Genomic DNA, 19,400 nt, shown 5'->3' on the forward strand with positions numbered 1-19,400 from the left:
TTATAAGCGTATCCATGAACGTCTTGCCGGAAGCACGACAGAGGAAAAATTGAAGTGGTGTCAACAAGAAGTACTGCAGTACCTGGCCACAGGTGGCGCTTGTGAGTACACCCCCCTCTTGTATAGCGATCGCTGGCGTATCCCTTCCGTAGAATTCTGTCGGGCAACAGAGTTGACAGCTACATGATTATTGGGTAAGTTTAATATTGAAAAATCATATTTCAGGCAAAGATAAACGTTTTCTCCAAAAAAGAAAACGTTTGACAAGTAATAAGAATGTCGGTGGGGTAGTCCAACTGTATTCTCTAGGGCCTGTCACGGCCCTCCCCTTTGATGAAGGGATTATCTAAATGGAAGACAGCCTGTGAATAGTGGTTTACAGACGCCCTTGTTTAATATACGACACCCACAAGGTGATCGCGCAAGGGTTGTAACCTCTGCATTCCATGCTTTTACCTTTCTCTAGTATATTTGGAAGATTTATATTAGAAAAGTGTAAAGAAGGACCCTTTTCACCGGGCGTCACAGGTGTCTCCCCAGAAATAGATTTTTCCTTCGTCAAAATCCCTCGTTTATGCATATCCAAACTAATTACATGCACCCCTCTTTGTTCTTTTGCTAGTTCATTCAAGTTATGTTAATATTCCACAATACACACTGCTATTATTTCTTTCTAAATAAATCACCTGTTTCGTGGAGCAGCACAACATGTGGGATTAGTTAAGCCGCGGTTCTCTCTAACAGCCAGTGCAACTCTTGTTAGCACTTAGGGTAAATATAAGATACTTTAATTTCCCACCACTTACATGAACCATATACATTTCCAATAGGTTATATTGTTTATTAAGTAAATATATGATACATTAATTTCTAGCCAAATACATAAATCATAAACCGGTATTATTTCTACTCGTTATCTTGTGTTTTATACACATTTGAAGATGAGTACTGGGGCAAACCACCCATTCATGAGTTTTCCTAACCCATTGAAAAATGTTATTTTCATTAGTAAAATAAATTTTTGAATATACTTACCCGATAATCATGTAGCTGTCAACTCCGTTGCCCGACAGAATTCTATGGAGGGATACGCCAGCTATCACAATACTAGAAGGGGGTGTACTTACCAGCGCCACCTGTGGCCAGGTACTCAAGTACTTCTTGTTGACACCTCCTCAATTATTCCTCGGTCCCACTGGTTCTCTATGGGGAGGAAGGGAGGGTCAATTAAATCATGATTATCGGGTAAGTATATTCAAAAATTTATTTTACTAATGAAAATAACATTTTTCAATATTAAACTTACCCGATAATCATGTAGCTGATTCACACCCAGGGGGGTGGGTGAAAACCAGTGTACAAGATTAAAGGATAGCTAAGTATCCCATATTTCATATAACAGTTATCTCAAATAACAATGAAATAATAAGTACCTGGTAAGGAAGTCGAATTGAACCGTTACTCTGTCTCTTTTTTAAGTTCGTCTTCCTTACTGAGCGCAGCGTTCCTCTTGGAGGCTGAATCAACCCAAAGGTGCTAAAGTATACAGGGCTGCAACCCATACTAAAGGACCTCATCACAACCTTTAACCTCGGCGCTTCTCAAGAAAGAATTGACCACCCGCCAAATCAACAAGGATGTGGAAGGCTTCTTAGCCGACCGAACAACCCATAAAAAGTATTCAAGAGAAAGGTTAAAAAGTTATGGAATTATGGGAATGTAGTGGCTGAGCCCTCGCCTACTACTGCATTCGTTGCTACGAATGGACCCAGGGTGTAGCAGTACTCGTAAAGAGACTGGACATCTTTGAGATAGAATGATGCGAACACTGACTTGCTTCTCCAATAGGTTGCATCCATAACACTCTGCAGAGAACGGTTTTGTTTGAAGGCCACTGAAGTAGCCACAGCTCTCACTTCATGTGTCCTTACCTTCAGCAAAGCAAGGTCTTCTTCCTTCAGATGAGAATTTGCTTCTCTAATCAGAAGCCTGATGTAGTAAGAAACTGAGTTCTTAGACATTGGTAGAGAAGGCTTCTTGATAGCACACCATAAGGCTTCTGATTGTCCTCGTAATGGTTTTGACCTTCTTAGATAGTACTTAAGAGCTCTAACAGGGCAAAGTACTCTCTCTAGTTCGTTCCCCACCATGTTGGACAGGCTTGGGATCTCGAACGACTTAGGGTAAGGACGGGAAGGAAGCTCGTTTTAGCCAAAAAAACCGAGCCGCAAGGAACATGTAGCCGTTTCAGATGTGAAACCTATGTTCCTGCTGAAGGCGTGGATCTCACTTACTCTTTTACCTGTTGCTAAGCACACGAGGAAAAGAGTTTCTAATGTGAGGTCCTTAAAAGAGGCTGATTGGAACGGTTCAAATCCTGATGACATTAGGAACCTTAGGACCACGTCTAGATTCCAGCCTGGAGTGGACAACCGACGTTCCTTTGAGGTCTCAACAGACCTAAGGAGGTCCTGTAGATCTTTGTTGGAGGAAAGATCCAAGCCTCTGTGGCGGAAAACCGCTGCCAACATACTTCTGTAACCCTTGATCGTAGGAGCTGATAGGGATTTTACGTTCCTTAGATGTAACAGGAAGTCAGCAATCTGGGTTACAGTGGTACTGGTTGAGGAAAACTGCATTGGCCTTGCACCAGCTTCGGAAGACTTCCCATTAAGACTGATAGACTCTGAGAGTGGATGTCGTCCTTGCTCTGGCAATCGTTTTGGCTGCCTCCTTCGAAAAGTCTCTAGTTCTTGAGAGACTTTCGATAGTCTGAAGGCAGTCAGACGAAGAGCGTGGAGGTTTGGGTGTACCTTCTTTACGTGAGGTTGACGCAGAAGGTCCACTCTAGGAGGAAGAGTCCTGGGAACGTCGACCAGTCATTGCAGTACCTCGGTGAACCCTTCTCTCGCGGGTCAGAGGGGAGCAACCAACGTCAACCGTGTCCCTTTGTGAGAGGCGAACTTCTGAAGTACCCTGTTGACAATCTTGAACGGCGGGAATGCATACAGGTTGAGATGGGACCAATCCAGCAGAAAGGCATCCACGCGAACTGCTGCTGGGTCTGGAATCGGAGAACAATACAAGAGGAGCTTCTTGGTCATCGAGGTAGCGAATAGAACTATGGTTGGCTGACCCCACAGGGCCCAAAGTCTGCTGCAAACATTCTTGTGAAGGGTCCAGTCTGTGGGGAAGGCCTGACCCTTACGGCTGAGGCGATCTGCCATGACATTCATATCGCCCTGAATGAGCCTCGTTACCAGCGTGAGCTTTCGATCTTTGACCAAATGAGGAGGTCCCTTGCGAACTTGAACAACTTCCTCGAATGAGTCCCTCTCTGCTTGGAGATGTAAGCCAAGGCTGTGGTGTAGTCGGAGTTCACCTCCACCACCTTGTCAAGCTGGAGGGACTTGAAGTTTATCAAGGCCAGATGAACTGCCAACAACTCCTTGCAATAGATGTGAAGTGTCCTTTGCTCCTGATTCCATGTTCCCGAGCATTCCTGTCCGTCCAGTGTCGCACCCCAGCCCGTGTCCGATGCGTCCGAGAAGAGACGGTGGTCGGGGGTCTGAACAGCCAAAGGTAGACCTTCCTTGAGAAGAATGCTGTTCTTCCACCACGTTAGAGTAGACCTCATCTCTTCGGAAACAGGAACTGAGCCCGTCTCTAGCGTCAAGTCCTTTATCCAGTGAGCAGCTAGATGATACTGAAGGGGGCGGAGGTGGAGTCTCCCTAACTCGATGAACAGGGCCAGCGATGAAAGTGTCCCTGTTAGACTCATCCCCTGCCTGACTAAGCATCGGTTCCTTCTCAGCATGCTCTGGATGCATTCTAGGGCTTGGAAGATCCTTGGGGCCGACGGACAAGTCCGAAAAGCTCGACTCTGAAGATCCATACCCAAGGAAACAATGGTCTGGGATGGAACGAGCTGAGACTCCTCAAAATTGACCAGGAGGCCCAGTTCCTTGGTCAGATCCATAGTCCATTTGAAAATCTCCAGACAGCGACGACTTGTGGGAGCTCTTAAAAGCCAGTCGTCTGACGGAGCCGGACACAAGATCATGATACTGCTGCACAGTCTGTAAACTGTCAATCATGGGCAAGCGAGGAAGTACAGTGACAACCCGAATCTGTCTAGACTATCTGGGTCGTACAGACAACTCCTTAACGGGTTGCTGAGGTTGCCGCACTGCGTCACAACAAGTCCCTTCTGTTGGTTGTTGAACGTCTTCCCCGTGACACATTGACTCCGTAAACAAAAAATCCTCTAACAAGGACTAAGCTTGGACTGCATGTCATGCAACACAGCTCAAGGTCTATGGGAGCAGGTGTGGTAACAGACGGGATTAGCGGCTGAAGTGGAACCATTACCTTCCCTGTAAGCATGTAATGCTTAAATAAAAGTCCATAAGAGGTTATGCAGCTAAAGGCTCCCTCCAAATGACAGAGTCCTCAAGGGAATATCAGAAGGAGGGAGAAAAGAACTTTCTCATCTACAGGGACCTTATCCTAGAAAAGCTAAGTTCTCTGAGTGAGGGTTCACTGGTGTAAAAGCAGCAGACTAGAAGGCAACGTTATGAAACTGCTTGACAGTCTAGTGAGTTGGCAACAACCCAAGATATGTTGAGAAGCATGCGGTAAGGTATGCAGAGCATGATGAATGCAGAGTATGCTGTATGCAGAGCATGCTGTATGTAGAGCATGTTGTATGCAGAGCATGCTGAATGCAGAGCATGCTGTATGCAGAGCATGTTGTATGCAGAGCATGCTGAATGCAGAGCATGCTGAATGCTGAGCATGTAGTAAGCAGAGCCTGCTGTAAGGAAAGCAGAGCGTGTGCATGGCGTTTAACATTCTTAGAAATTCCATGACCAGTGCTAGAGTGCTTTATGCATGCTTGCATGGGGTTTAAAAATCAACATAATGTTTACCTTACATTCATGACTCATGATTCATATTTTTGCCATGGTTTGAAAATGGAGGTAAGGTATGCTGAACAGCAGAGTCAGAACGCGCTGGAACAACAACAGTGGAAGGTGCAGAAAGTTCCTGTTCCTGTGGAATGAGTGGAGCGTGAAGAGACCGAGGTTGCGCAGAACAAGGTAAAGTTCCCGCAAGCAGAGGTGTCTGAGGTGCAGGAACAGGGTGCACGGGTTGAGCTCGGTGCAACAGCTGAGGAGACTGACTCACAGGTGGAAGAGGTTGTACTACCACCGAGAGTTGCACCACCGGTGGAGCAGCCAGGGGAGGAGGAGGAAGAGTGGAGTAATCCTCCTGATCCCAAACCGAAGGTTGCCTTAAAGAAGGCTGAGGCTGAACAACACTGGGAACAGCGAACACAGAAAGAGGTTCAACATCGTACGCCTGGCAGAAGGTGCTGCGACTGGGTGCAGCGAGTGCAGGCGGGTTGAGCACAGGCTGAACGGGTGCAGGTGGAGGTGCAACACTCTCAGCCCGACATTCACGCAACAGGTCCGAAAGCTGTGCTTGCATGGACTGTAGTAGAGTCCACAACATCGTACGCCTGGCAGATGGTGCTGCGACTGGGTGCAGCGAGTGCAGGCGGGTTGAGCACAGGCTGAAAGGGTGCAGGTGGAGGTGCAACACTCTCAGCCCGATACTCACGCAACAGGTCCGAAAGCTGTGCTTGCATGGACTGTAGTAGAGTCCACAACATCGTACGCCTGGCAGATGGTGCTGCGACTGGGTGCAGCGAGTGCAGGCGGGTGCAGCACAGGCTGAACGGGTGCAGCCGGTTGGTGCACCACCGGTGCAGGCGGGTGCAGCACAGGCTGAACGGGTGCAGGCGGTTGGTGCACCACCGGTGCAGGAGGAGGAGGAGGAGGTGCAACACTCTCAGCACGACACTCACGCATCAGGTCCGAAAGCTGTGCTGCATGGACTGTAGTAGAGTCCACAACATCGTACGCCTGGCAGGTGGTACTGCGATCAGGCGGAGCGAGCATAGGCGGGGGGGAGTGTAGGCGCACTCTCAGCCCGACAAAATGATGACTGAGGAGAGTCAGAGCTAACCCAATGACTGCATCCGGGTTGTTGAACTTTACTTCGTACGTCTGGCATAGGTCTGGACTTTACGTTTAAGAGGTCTAGAGACCTGAGACCAGCGTTACTCTGCCTTATTTTCTCCTCTAAATCTCTTCTGCAGACGAGCAAAATAAGGGCTCAATCGTCTGCGGGTGGGAGTGACGGTCTCGGTAAGACACGCCCACAACCACCGAGGATACTTCTGTGCGCCGATCAAGGCCTGCCGAACCCTTTTGCCCTTCGACATTGCTTCTCCCCTGGGCTTGGGAGCTTGCAAGAGGTCCCGGACTGGGAGAACGACTGGCGCGCACAAAAGTACCCTCACGCATAACACTGACATCAAACACTTATCACTTTGATTTCTGTTTGCACTTATTTCACTGAACTCGAAACTTTAAGTGGTTTGTACCTGAAACACGCAATTCTATCCTTCTCAAAAGTTAGTAATTGCGAAAACAGAATTACAATGTAACAGAAAAATCTAATGAAAGAAAATTCAGTGGCTGGAAAGAGACTAAACACTAGATCACTCTAGAAACGTTTAGTTTCTTCCCCTAAAGAGACTAGGGATAAGAGCAAAACGATAACGACGTTACTCGTACGCCTGGCAGGCTTGAGGGAAACGTTTATCCTCTTTCTCCCTCCGTCTCTATCTCTCTCTCTCTCTCTCTCTCTCTTGACTTAGAACCTGAGAGAAGAGCCCAATCATATATATCGTTAAAACATATTATTGTTAAAGGAAAAAACTGAAATATTTCCCAAAAGTTCCTTATTAGGATCAAAACCATTAAGTTAAGAAAGAATGAACAAAACGCTAGACACGGTTACTCTTACTGCAATGTGAAACCGTGAACATTCTTTCTCTATCGTAACGATAGAGTGCAAGTTGAAACGTTCTGAACGTCAACAACTGCCGAGACAAACAAAACGTTAGTTCAACTTTGAAAAAGTACGAGACTATCAAAGAAATTCTTTCAAAAACATTAAAATAGCATAATATGTTAACAGGTAAAACCGAAATGACGGGCTCACGATAATTAACTTCGGTACCAAGAAAAGACCGCCTACTATTAGGAAGGTCGAATATAAACAAATATAAAAATTAATTTTAATAAGTTTATAATAAAAGGAAGTTAATCGAAGAGGCCTATAAGAGGCGGAGAGATATAAAATAAATCTATAACTTTTGTTAAGCAAAATTAAGAAAGAGAGTCTATACTCTCTTAGACACCAACACTTCCGTCTAAGGGAAGGGTCGGCCATTGAAAGGTGAACGAGAGTTCATACTCTCTTCGTCACCAAAATTAATCAAATTAATTCCAAAAGCTAACTAAGCTAAAATAGAAGTTTCCAGTAAAGCGACAGCCGAAATCAAAGAGAAATACTTCACCAAAGTCGTGAAAATACTCCAAGAACATAAGCGTATCCCAGAACGTCTTGCCGGAAGCACGACAGAGGAATAATTGAGGAGGTGTCAACAAGAAGTACTTGAGTACCTGGCCACAGGTGGCGCTGGTAAGTACACCCCCTTCTAGTATTGTGATAGCTGGCGTATCCCTCCATAGAATTCTGTCGGGCAACGGAGTTGACAGCTACATGATTATCGGGTAAGTTTAATATTGAAAAACCAGGGTTTTGAATCAGAAAATACCAAAACTAAGTGATTAGCCATGATAGTTATGGTAAAAAAATCTTAGTAAACAAGATACCCAGTTGGAAAATTACATGATTCATGTAAGTGGTGGGAAATGAATGTATCATATTGTAATTACTTATAATCTATATCACGTCCCTCAGATGATTTTTTCTCCTCCATGGCACACCGCTTGCAAATAAACAATCTCACTGCTTGTCTGTTCTGGCAAGTGGTATGTACATGGATGTGCTGTGCAAACCATCCTCATTGGTAACTATTAAAAGTATCATATGTACCTAACTGAATTCAGTAACAATTTGTATCTGCTCTACCCACTAATGAAAGACAGAAACATACCTTGCAAAGTGAAAACCATAATATACCTAGCTATTTCAAGACCAATATTGACTTATGGCCATGAATCATGGACATTAACATCAAGAACTAGAAGCCAACTCCAAGCAGCTGAAATGAAAGCCTTAAGACTCATAAAAGGTGTGACAAGACTAGATAGACTACGAAATGAAGATATTAGAAGAGTACTGGGAGTGGAGGGGATTCTGGATTTTGTGGAGAGAGGACAGCTTAGATGGTTTGGACATGTCAAAAGAATGGAGGAAGAGCGATATCCTGTAAGGTTTTTGGAATGGACACCAGAAGGAAGGAGACCGGTAGGAAGACCAAAACTGAGATGGCTACAAAACATAGAGAGAGGAGAGGCTTCAGTTTGCGGGAAGTTGATAAGATGAGGCTCTATGAGGATCGCCAAGAATGGAGACAGTTCTTGAAGCAGGACGACTGACAGGCCTGGAGGCCTACCTGGCGTCTGGTGAGAAAGGTGAGAAATGTACCTAAAATTTATATCACATCCTTAAATGATGTTTGCTCAGCCATGGCTCACTTTGCTCTCCAATAAACAATCGCACTGCTCCTTTGTTCTAATAAGCGGTACATTGATGAGCTGTGCACGCAAATCATGGTAATTATTTTGAAGTTATTATTTATTTTCAGATGAGCAACAATAATTATATAAAGAACAAGCAGTTTTCAAAATACTCAATAACCAAATTAGGTGAATTTACATTAAATTCTGAAAAACATTGAACTCCACTCATGGATAAAAATGACTTATAAAACATCCCAGACGTGCAGAAATATTTGGAAGCTCTTTATAAGATAAAAAAAAGAAAGGGTAATGATTAAGCCATACAAAAAAAAATTGACAAGAGTGAATGCAATCAACACATGGGTGGTAACCCCTTATCAGTCCCCAAAAAATAAATAATGGACTTGACTATAAAATGGTGCTCACATTTTAATCGATCAATACCAAGAATATTACGTCCTTGCCCCACTGGTCAGAGAAAAATGCCAAATTAGCCAGCACTCGTCAATTTCTTAGAGCAAATTTCAGTTCCGCAAGAAATTAATGTAGCATAAATTAACAGTATTTAGCAAAGCCTTTGTATAATGATGGACAGTAACACCATCTAACCTAACCTACAAGCCCTGTCTTTACGTAGTATCTAATGGGGGCCTAATGACCCCTAGTGATCCCCCCTTAGAGGCCCGTGTTCTTAGCAAGTGTTGAAAATATGTTATTTTCCTTAGTAAAATAAATTTTTGAATATACTTACCCGATGATCATGTAGCTGTCAACTCTGTTGCCCGACAGAAAAAACCTAAGGTCGGGATACGCCAGCAATCGCTATACAGGTGGGGGTGTACACAACAGCGCCATCTGTCGAGTAGGTACTCAGGTACTTCTTGTCAACAAGAACCAATTTTCTCCTCGGTCCACTGGGTCTCTATGGGGAGGAAGGGAGGGTCCTTAAATTCATGATCATCGGGTAAGTATATTCAAAAATTTATTTTACTAAGGAAAATAACATTTTTCAATATTAATCTTACCCGATGATCATGTAGCTGATTCACACCCAGGGGGGTGGGTGGAGACCAGCATACATGTTAACATTAGAAGGTAAGTATCCCGTATTTCATTTTAGCAGTTATTCAAAATAACAAACATAAAATAAATAAGTACCTGGTAAGGAAGTCGACTTGAACCATTACTCTGCCTTTTTAAGTACGTCTTCCTTACTGAGCCTAGCGATCCTCTTAGGATGCTGAGCGACTCCTAGGTGCTGAAGTATGAAGGGCTGCAACCCATACTAAAGGACCTCATCACAACCTCTAATCTAGGCGCTTCTCAAGAAAGAATTTGACCACGCGCCAAATCAACCAGGATGCGGAAGGCTTCTTAGCCTTCCGTACAACACAAAAACAACAATAAAAAGCATTTCAAGAGAAATATTAAAAAAGGTTATGGGATTATGGGAATGTAGTGGTTGAGCCCTCACCTACTACTGCACTCGCTGCTACGAATGGTCCCAGGGTGTAGCAGTTCACGTAAAGAAACTGGACATCTTTAAGGTAAAATGATGCGAACACTGACTTGCTTCTCCAATAGGTTGCATCCATTACACTCTGCAGAGAACGGTTCTGTTTGAAGGCCACTGAAGTAGCGACAGCTCTAACTTCATGTGTCCTTACCTTCAGCAAAGCATGGTCTTCTTCCTTCAGCTGAGAATGGGCCTCTCTAATCAAAAGCCTGATGTAATAAGAAACTGCGTTCTTAGACATCGGTAAAGCAGGTTTCTTAATAGAACACCATAAAGCTTCTGATTGTCCTCGTAATGGCTTTGTACGTCTTAAATAGTACTTAAGAGCTCTTACTGGGCATAGTACTCTCTCTTGTTCGTTACCAACCAAGTTGGACAGGCTTGGGATCTCGAACGACTTGGGCCAAGGACGAGAAGGAAGCTCGTTTTTAGCTAAAAAACCAAGCTGTAAGGAACATGTAGCCGTTTCAGATGTAAAACCTATGTTCCTGCTGAAGGCGTGAATCTCACTGACTCTTTTAGCTGTTGCCAAGCAAACGAGGAAAAGAGTCTTTAATGTGAGATCCTTAAAAGAGGCTGATTGAAGCGGTTCGAACCTTGCTGACATCAGGAACCTTAAAACCACGTCTAGGTTCCAGCCTGGTGTGGATAACCGACGCTCCTTTGAGGTCTCAAAAGACTTAAGGAGGTCCTGTAGATCTTTGTTGGTGGAAAGATCTAAGCCTCTGTGGCGGAAGACTGCTGCCAACATGCTTCTGTAACCTTTGATCGTAGGAGCTGATAGGGATCTTACATTCCTTAGATGTAAAAGGAAGTCAGCTATCTGCATTACAGAGGTACTGGTTGAGGAAACTGAATTCGCCTTGCACCAGCTTCGGAAGACTTCCCATTTAGACTGGTAGACCTTGAGAGTGGATGTCCTCCTTGCTCTGGCAATCGCTCTGGCTGCCTCCTTCGAAAAGCCTCTAGCTCTTGAGAGTCTTTCGATAGTCTGAAGGCAGTCAGACGAAGAGCGTGGAGGCTTGGGTGTACCTTCTTTACGTGCGGCTGACGCAGAAGGTCCACTCTTAGAGGAAGAGTCCTGGGAACGTCCACTAGCCATTGCAGTACCTCGGTGAACCATTCTCTCGCGGGCCAGAGGGGAGCAACCAACGTCAACCGTGTCCCTTCGTGAGATGCGAACTTCTGCAGTACCTTGTTGACAATCTTGAACGGAGGGAACGCATACAGGTCTAGATGGGACCAATCCAGAAGAAAGGCATCTACGTGAACTGCTGCTGGGTCCGGAATCGGTGAGCAATAATTCGGGAGCCTCTTGGTCATCAAGGTAGCGAACAGATCTATGGTGGGCTGACCCCACAGGGCCCATAGTCTGCTGCAAACATTCTTGTGAAGGGTCCACTCTGTGGGGATGACCTGACCCTTCCGGCTGAGGCGATCTGCCATGACATTCATGTCGCCTTGAATGAACCTCGTTACCAGCGAAATCTTTCGATCTCTTGACCAGGTGAGGAGGTCCCTTGCGATCTCGAACAACTTCCTCGAATGAGTCCCTCCTTGCTTGGAGATGTACGCCAAGGCAGTAGTGTTGTCGGAGTTCACCTCCACCACCTTGCCTAGAAGGAGGGACTTGAAGTTTATCAAGGCCAGATGAACTGCCAATAACTCCTTGCAGTTGATGTGAAGTGTTCCTTGCTCCGGATTCCACGTGCCCGAGCATTCCCGTCCGTCCAGTGTCGCACCCCAGCCCGTGTCCGATGCGTCCGAGAAGAGAAGGTGGTCGGGGGTCTGAACAGCCAATGGTAGACCTTCCTTGAGAAGAATGCTGTTCTTCCACCACGTCAGCGCAGACCTCATCTCTTCGGATATAGGAACTGAGACCGCTTCTAGCGTCATGTCCTTTCTCCAGTGAGCAGCTAGATGATACTGAAGAGGGCGGAGGTGGAGTCTCCCTAACGCGATGAACTGGGCCAGCGATGAAAGTGTCCCTGTTAGACTCATCCACTGCCTGACTGAACATCGGTTCCTTCTCAGCATGCTCTGGATGCATTCTAGGGCTTGACTGATTCTGGGGGCCGACGGAAAAGCCCGAAAAACTCGACTCTGAATCTCCATACCTAGATAGACAATGGTTTGGGATGGGACGAGTTGGGACTTCTCTATATTGACCAGGAGACCCAATTCCTTGGTCAGATCCATAGTCCATCTGAGATTCTCCAGACAGCGACGACTTGACGGAGCTCTTAAAAGCCAGTCGTCCAAATAGAGGGAGGCTCTGATGTCTGCCAAGTGAAGGAATTTGGCAATATTCCTCATCAGTTTGGTAAACACAAGAGGTGCCGTGCTTAGGCCAAAGCACAGGGCTTGGAACTGGAAAACGACCTTTCCAAAGACGAACCTTAGGAAAGGTTGGGAGTCTGGATGGACGGGGACATGAAAGTACGCGTCTTTTAGGTCCAACGAGACCATCCAGTCTTCCTTCCTGACCGATGCTAGCACCGACTTCGTCGTCTCCATTGTGAACGTCTGCTTGGTGACAAAAGCATTGAGAGCACTGACGTCCAGCACCGGTCTCCAGCCTCCTGTCTTCTTCGCTACCAGGAAGAGACGGTTGTAGAAGCCCGGGGATTGATGGTCCCGGACTATGACTACCGCTCCCTTTTGTAGCAAGAGAGACACCTCTTGCTGCAAAGCTAGCCTCTTGTCCTCCTCCTTGTAGTTGGGAGAGAGGTTGATGAGAGTAGTTGCTAGAGGGGGATTGCGCCAGAACGGAATCCTGTACCCCTCTCTTAGCAACTTCACAGACTGAGCGTCTGCACCTCTGCTCTCCCAAGCCTGCCAGTAGTTCTTGAGCCTGGCTCCCACTGCTGTCTGGAGAGGTAGGCAGTCAGATTCTGCCTTTTGAGGACTTGGAACCCTTCTTCGTTTTGCCACGATGACTGTCGGCACGGGTACCTCCTCTGCTGGAGGTTCTGCCACGAAAGGGCGGGATGAACCTAGATGCTGGTGTGTCCATCCTAGGTCTAGGCACGGAAGGTAAAGCTGTGACTTTACGTGCGGAAGAAGCCACCAGGTCATGGGTATCCTTCTGGATCAACGAGGCAGCAATCCCCTTGATCAGCTCTTCCGGAAAGAGACACTTGGAAAGCGGAGCAAACATCAACTCCGACTTCTGGCATGGTGTGATCCCCGCAGACAAGAAGGAGCAAAGGTGATCTCTCTTCTTAAGCACTCCAGACACGTACGAAGCCGCAAGCTCACCAGACCCATCCCGAATGGCTTTGTCCATGCTAGACATGATAAGCATGGCAGAGTCCTTAGCCGAAGGGGAGGTCTTTCTGCTTACCGCTCCCAAACACCAGTCGAGGAAGTTGAAGATCTCAAAAGCACGAAAAACTCCCTTCAACAGATGGTCCATGTCAGAAAAGGACCAGCAAATCTTAGATCGTCTCATAGCCAGCCTGCGGGGAGAGTCAACCAGACTTGAGAAGTCGCCCTGGGCAGAGGCAGGAACTCCCAAGCCGGGTTCCTCTCCCGTGGCATACCAGACGCTAGATTTGGAAGCAAGCTTGGTAGGCGGAAAGATGAAGGCAGTCTTCCCCAGTTGCTTCTTGGACTGCAACCACTCTCCCAGTACCCTCAAAGCTCTCTTGGATGAGCGCGCGAGTACGAGTTTCGTAAAGGCAGGAGCTGCTGACTGCATGCCTAAAGCGAACTCGGAGGGAGGTGAGCGCGGGGTTGCAGACACAAACTGTTCCGGATACAGTTCCCTAAACAGGGCAAGGACTTTCCTAAAGTCTAAGGAGGGAGGCGTAGACTTGGGTTCTTCTATGTCGGAGTGCGGATCGTCCAAATGCGCAGCTTCGTCGTCATCAGATACTCCATCATCTGAAAGCTGAGGAGGAAGTGGCAAAGGTGGAGCAGAAAGCTGAACGGCTGGATCAGGCAGCACGGGTGCATGCGTAGCTGCACTGGATCCAACATCATGCCGCTGCTGGTCAGTCTGCGAGCTGGCAACAACAAAAGCGGAGTGCTGGTGCGTGGGAGGGACTGCCGTGGGTTGCGGAGACTGCCGCATTGCGTCAAAACACGGCAGCTTGACAGCACCTTCCCACTGCTGATGCGGTAGCTCACGCATGTCAACGGAGGGTTCCGCATGAACATGCGTCTGGCAGGGTCGACTGCGCATCGGTGGTGGAGCTCTCACAGGTGGAGTGTGGGAGGAGGCAGCCGCAGTATCTGCTGAGCGCACAACCGTGGCAGGTTGTAGGTTAACAGGTGCAGTGTCAACCTTCTCAGCACGATACTCCTGCATGAAGGAAGCAAGCTGAGACTGCATAGTCTGCAGCATGGACCACTTAGGGTCTACCGTGGTTGGTGCGGCAACAGACGGAGTGAATGCCTGCTGCGGAACCACTCTACCTCTCTTGGGAGGTGTGCAGTCTTCGGAAGACTGCGGCGAGTCCGAACTGACCCAGTGGCTACACCTGGGCCGTTGGACTCGCTCGGAAGGGACCTTGCGCTTGAGAGGTCGTGAGACCTTGGTCCAACGTTTCTTCCTAGAAACTTCTTCCACAGACGAGGAATGAATGGGCTCACTCGTCTGTTTGTGGATGGGACGATCTCTGACAGATACGTCCGCAACCACTGAGGGTACATCCGTACGCTGATCAAGGCCTGTCGAACCCTTTGGTCCTTCGACATTGCTTCTCCCCTGGGCTTGGGAGCTTGCAAGAGGTCCCGGACTGGGAGGACGACTGGCACGAACAGATGCACCCTCATGCGCAACACTGACACTGACACTTCTCACCGCACTTGCACTCACTACACTTCCCACTGCACTTTTCGCTTTCAACTCTTTGACATCGGCCAAAAGTTGATTCCGGTCATTAGCTAATGACTCCACTCTGTCACCAAGAGCCTGAATGGCACGCATCATGTCCGCCATGGAGGGTTGAGCACTAGTAGCAGGGTCGGGAGTCACCACTACAGGGGAAGGAATAGGTTGAGGGGCATGGGGAGAGGAAAAATCAAACGAGCGAGAAGAACTCCTCCTGATCCTATCCTTCTCTAGCCTACGTGCATTCTTTAGGAATTCATTAAAATCGAATTCCGAAAGCCCAGCGCATTCCTCACATCGATCTTCCAATTGACAGGATTTACCCCTACAATTGGAACAAACGGTGTGAGGATGTATAGAGGCCTTCGGAAGACGCCTAGAACAGTCCCTAGCGCTACACTGCCTGTACTTAGGGACTTGAGAATGGTCAGACATCTTGAATTCTTGAATTAGCCAAAGGGGGGAATCCAAAATCTAGCAAAGTTCATCAACAATTAATCCAAATCTAATCAAAAAGCTTTATAAGCTAATGATAATAGTTCCTGAATAGCGAAAGCTAAAATCTAGAGCGAATACATCACCAAATGCGTGAAAACAACTCCAGAAACAACAGCGTATCCAAGTAGGTCTTGCCGGTGGCACGACAGAGGAAAAATTGGTTCTTGTTGACAAGAAGTACCTGAGTACCTACTCGACAGATGGCGCTGTTGTGTACACCCCCACCTGTATAGCGATCGCTGGCGTATCCCGACCTTAGGTTTTTTCTGTCGGGCAACAGAGTTGACAGCTACATGATCATCGGGTAAGATTAATATTGAAAAAGGGAAGTTACGGGGCATAGCCGTCATCAAACATACACCCAAAAATCTTGAGTACTAGGCTACATGCTACGTCAAGGCACGAGTTAATTAGCACAATCTGGGTTGTATGTATGATAGCGGCCACCTGCATGTATGATTATGTCTAACTTGGAATACGGCAGTGTAAGGGGGGTTGCAGGGGAGCGTTAGCCCTCCACCGTTAGGCAAGTAGGTTAAGACACGGCTTGTAGTTTAGGTTATGGGGGGAAAGTTTAGGTTAGTTGATGTCCATTTGTAATCCCCAAGAGGCGAACTGGCCGCTAATATACAAAGGCTCCCCCAATCTCTTACCCTGGATTACAATCGCGGAACATTGGTCCCACTGAAGTTGCTTGGTATGTTATCCGTCATAGGCTAAAGCACATTACACAAATAAGTTGCGTGGGCTTATTATAAGACTCGAACGTAACACGTTTGATTTACGGTAAATGTCAGAATCTGAGTTACGTAGCCTCTTGTCCTATAGCCCCACGTCAGCTAAATGAGGATATCTTCCATTAAATACTTAAATGACTGACATATCTTATGTCAGTTTCCACCACAACTCATATTCATTTCATCACCAGTCTTTTCCACGGGGAAAATCTCAAAACACGGAAAATTTCGACACAGTTTCTCAAACTTCATTAGGTCTGTTTGTTGTTTTTCGGCAGGGTTGCCAGATTATTTCGACAGGATTATCGTACACGAGCCTTAGAATTGTCGTTTTTAAACCAAAATTATCGTACACAGTTTCAATATTAATTATTAGGGAGTTACATGATTGACTTATTTCAAAATATTTTAGTATAATTTTTTAATTAAACACATATTTGTATATGCCTAAGGTATGTATCGTACATCGTACTGGACCTAAAATAATCGTACATGTATGATAATTATCGTAGGAATGGCAACCCTGTTTTTCGGGTTCACGTAGAGTTAAATTTCGGGTGTTACTGGTCGGTGGTCACTATGTGGCGTTTGAAGAAAAATGTAGTAATGTTTCTACTCATAAATGTCTGGATAAACGAATCTATTTTTTTAGTTCTTTTCTTAAGATTATCATATATGATAAATTAGTGTTATAATGATAATTAGAAAGTGCTTCACAAGCTTATCCTAGATATGTTTTCAAGATAGTAAACCAGTGAACTACAGTAAGGTTTGTTAACTACTGTTGGGCCAAGAAAAATCTAGTAATGTTTCTACTCATAAATGTCTGGATTAACGAATCTATTTTTTTAGTTATTTTTTCATGATTATCATATATGATAAATCAGTGTTATAATGATAATTAGAAAGTGCTTCACAAGCTTATCCTAGATATGTTTTCAATATAGTAAACCAGTGAACTACAGCAAGGTTTGTTAACTACTGTTGGGCCAAGAAAAATGTAGTAATGTTTCTACTCATAAATATCTGGATAAACGAATCTATTTTTTAGTTCTTTTCTTAAGATTATCATATATGATAAATTAGTGTTATAATGATAATTAGAAAGTGCTTCACAAGCTTATCCTAGATATGTTTTCAATATAGTTAACCAGTGAACTACAGCAAGGCTTGTTAACTACTGTAGGGCCATTCAACTAAAAGGTAGGCAGTTAAATTGTTAAAAGTAGAAATAGCTTATCTTATTAAGCATGGGCATTATAAAAATTTTATCTTCATCACAAAAATTGAAAACATTAATTAGAGTCTATACGAAATATAAACAAGTAAAAGATAAAGTAGGTAATTGTGAGATATAAAGAGCAAACAGATTACAAATACCTGGTGGTTAGTGCAATGAAATGAGAAAGATGAGACATAATTGACTTTAGTTATGAATTTCTTAGTTTAAAGAAAAAGGTGGGAATTTCAAATTCTGTAACTTACATCAGACCACTGAAATATCACTACTGCCTCGACATTGAAATTTTAATTGCACTTTTATTTAGTTTAGAGCTGCCAGTGTAGTTAGCTCACCAAACTTTATGATGGACCCCTTTTTTTATATAATTATTAAGGTTAACACTGATCTAAATATTTGTTAAATAAGAACACGATCACTCTGGTTCAATCTAACATGCACCACGCACATTTCGAAATTTTGGTACTTCTTCACAACTAGAATTCAACTCAGGCTTGATTGCAAATTAATTTCACCTCAATAGATGTAGGAAGTTCCCTTACTTGCTTTAAAGGCTGCTTTTCTGGTCCTATACAGTAGAGGAACCGTAATCTCTACAGGACCTTTACAGTCGTTTCATCGTATGCAATCTAACGCATTCATAATTTCACACCACATATTGTTCGTTTGTCAAATCTACATCATTGAAGCACTTAGAGAATAAGAAAGTCTTCAGTTTCCTCTTGTGGTACTTTCATTGTTTTAGTGATGAGGTTTTATTATGCAAAATGCCCCAGGTTAGACTCAGAGTAGGTTTGCTTTTGATTATCATTTTATAAGTTTATTTCAAGAACTAGGCTGTTATAACATTGGCATCCTTTCACAATTATGCATCATGTATGATAGTATCTTCATGTCTATCGATATAGAATGTTTTAAATAAACCCACTAAAATTCCATTACAGTGAATAACACTTGTATCAGTGTAACACAATTAAATGAGCCACTAAGATTCAATCCTGAGCAGTTAGAGTGACTTAGAAGCAAAAAAAGTTTTCCAACAAGTGTGTATGAATTTCCAGCCTCAAGCATACTATCACATGCCATTTATGGAGGTATGCTGTGCCAATAACTTTTACCAATTGCTTGATAAGCAAAACTTATTCTCTGCTACAATTTTAAAGTATTGTACAACAACTGAACCATGTCATGGGAGAAATGTTATCTCATTTAAACTAGAATACAAGTTTTCTGTTCAAGTAACTTGTTCAAACCAAATAAAGGATAAAATTGACCCCATCTAAGTTCCACCAACATTTACAATTATCTCATTAAAATTGTGATGAAAGCAAATTTGGACTATATTCCATTAAAAATATAATTTATTCGGTATTGACTATTATGCAGATAAAAATAAAGTAAAGAATATGACAAACTACATGTTGCATAAATAAGCAAATTTAAAGTAGTGTAACTAGAAAGAGTTCTTACATTAGACGGCATAGCTGGTAAAGTGCCCTATTCCTACTGGCGGTTGAATCTCGACAGCTTATTGAATCAGATTTATGAATTTGGGCCAGAACAGCACAGGGGCCTGGGAGGCCTTCAACAACTATATGCAACAGGAGGAAAAATCCACAGTTGCACGGCATAGCTAGGGGATGAAAGGATGCTTTAACGACATCCAGTGGACTCCCTGAGGTTCACTACCGCTTTATTTCTCTTCGGGATCAGTAATTGAAGCCTTGGCCAACAAACAAAACTTCATCAAAATCCTTGTTGAATAATAAACTCTGAGCAGATTATAAAGATTTAAAGAAAAATTTCGGACATATGGCCAAGCACTGCAGTCAGGAAGGTGAAAAAAAAGAAAAGAAAGAAAAACAAAATAACCTTAGATGCAATGTGATTTATAAGTCAAGAGGTTAGACTGATGTATGATTAACAAAAATAGAAAAAATATAAAGATTTAAAGAACGGTAAAGTACATTAAATTACTTTCTGGTGGGTAATAAAAGACAAG

At 44.6% G+C, this 19,400-nt stretch overlaps 1 protein-coding gene across 1 annotated transcript in view; it reads right to left on the reverse strand.

Moving 5' to 3' along the window:
• Positions 1 to 16,455, reverse strand: part of LOC137644153 (transmembrane protein 185B-like) — a 102,486-nt gene extending 86,031 nt beyond the window's left edge. Inside the window, exon 1 of the mRNA XM_068377136.1 lies at positions 16,075 to 16,455. Coding sequence (XP_068233237.1) covers positions 16,075 to 16,097 — 23 coding nt within the window. The 5' untranslated portion in view covers positions 16,098 to 16,455. The remainder of the gene's footprint in view (positions 1 to 16,074) is intronic.
• Between the last annotated feature and the right edge of the window lie 2,945 nt (positions 16,456 to 19,400).

Source organism: Palaemon carinicauda, chromosome 7 (assembly GCF_036898095.1).
Source record: "Palaemon carinicauda isolate YSFRI2023 chromosome 7, ASM3689809v2, whole genome shotgun sequence".
In the NCBI taxonomy this organism is placed as follows: Eukaryota; Metazoa; Arthropoda; class Malacostraca; order Decapoda; family Palaemonidae; genus Palaemon; species Palaemon carinicauda.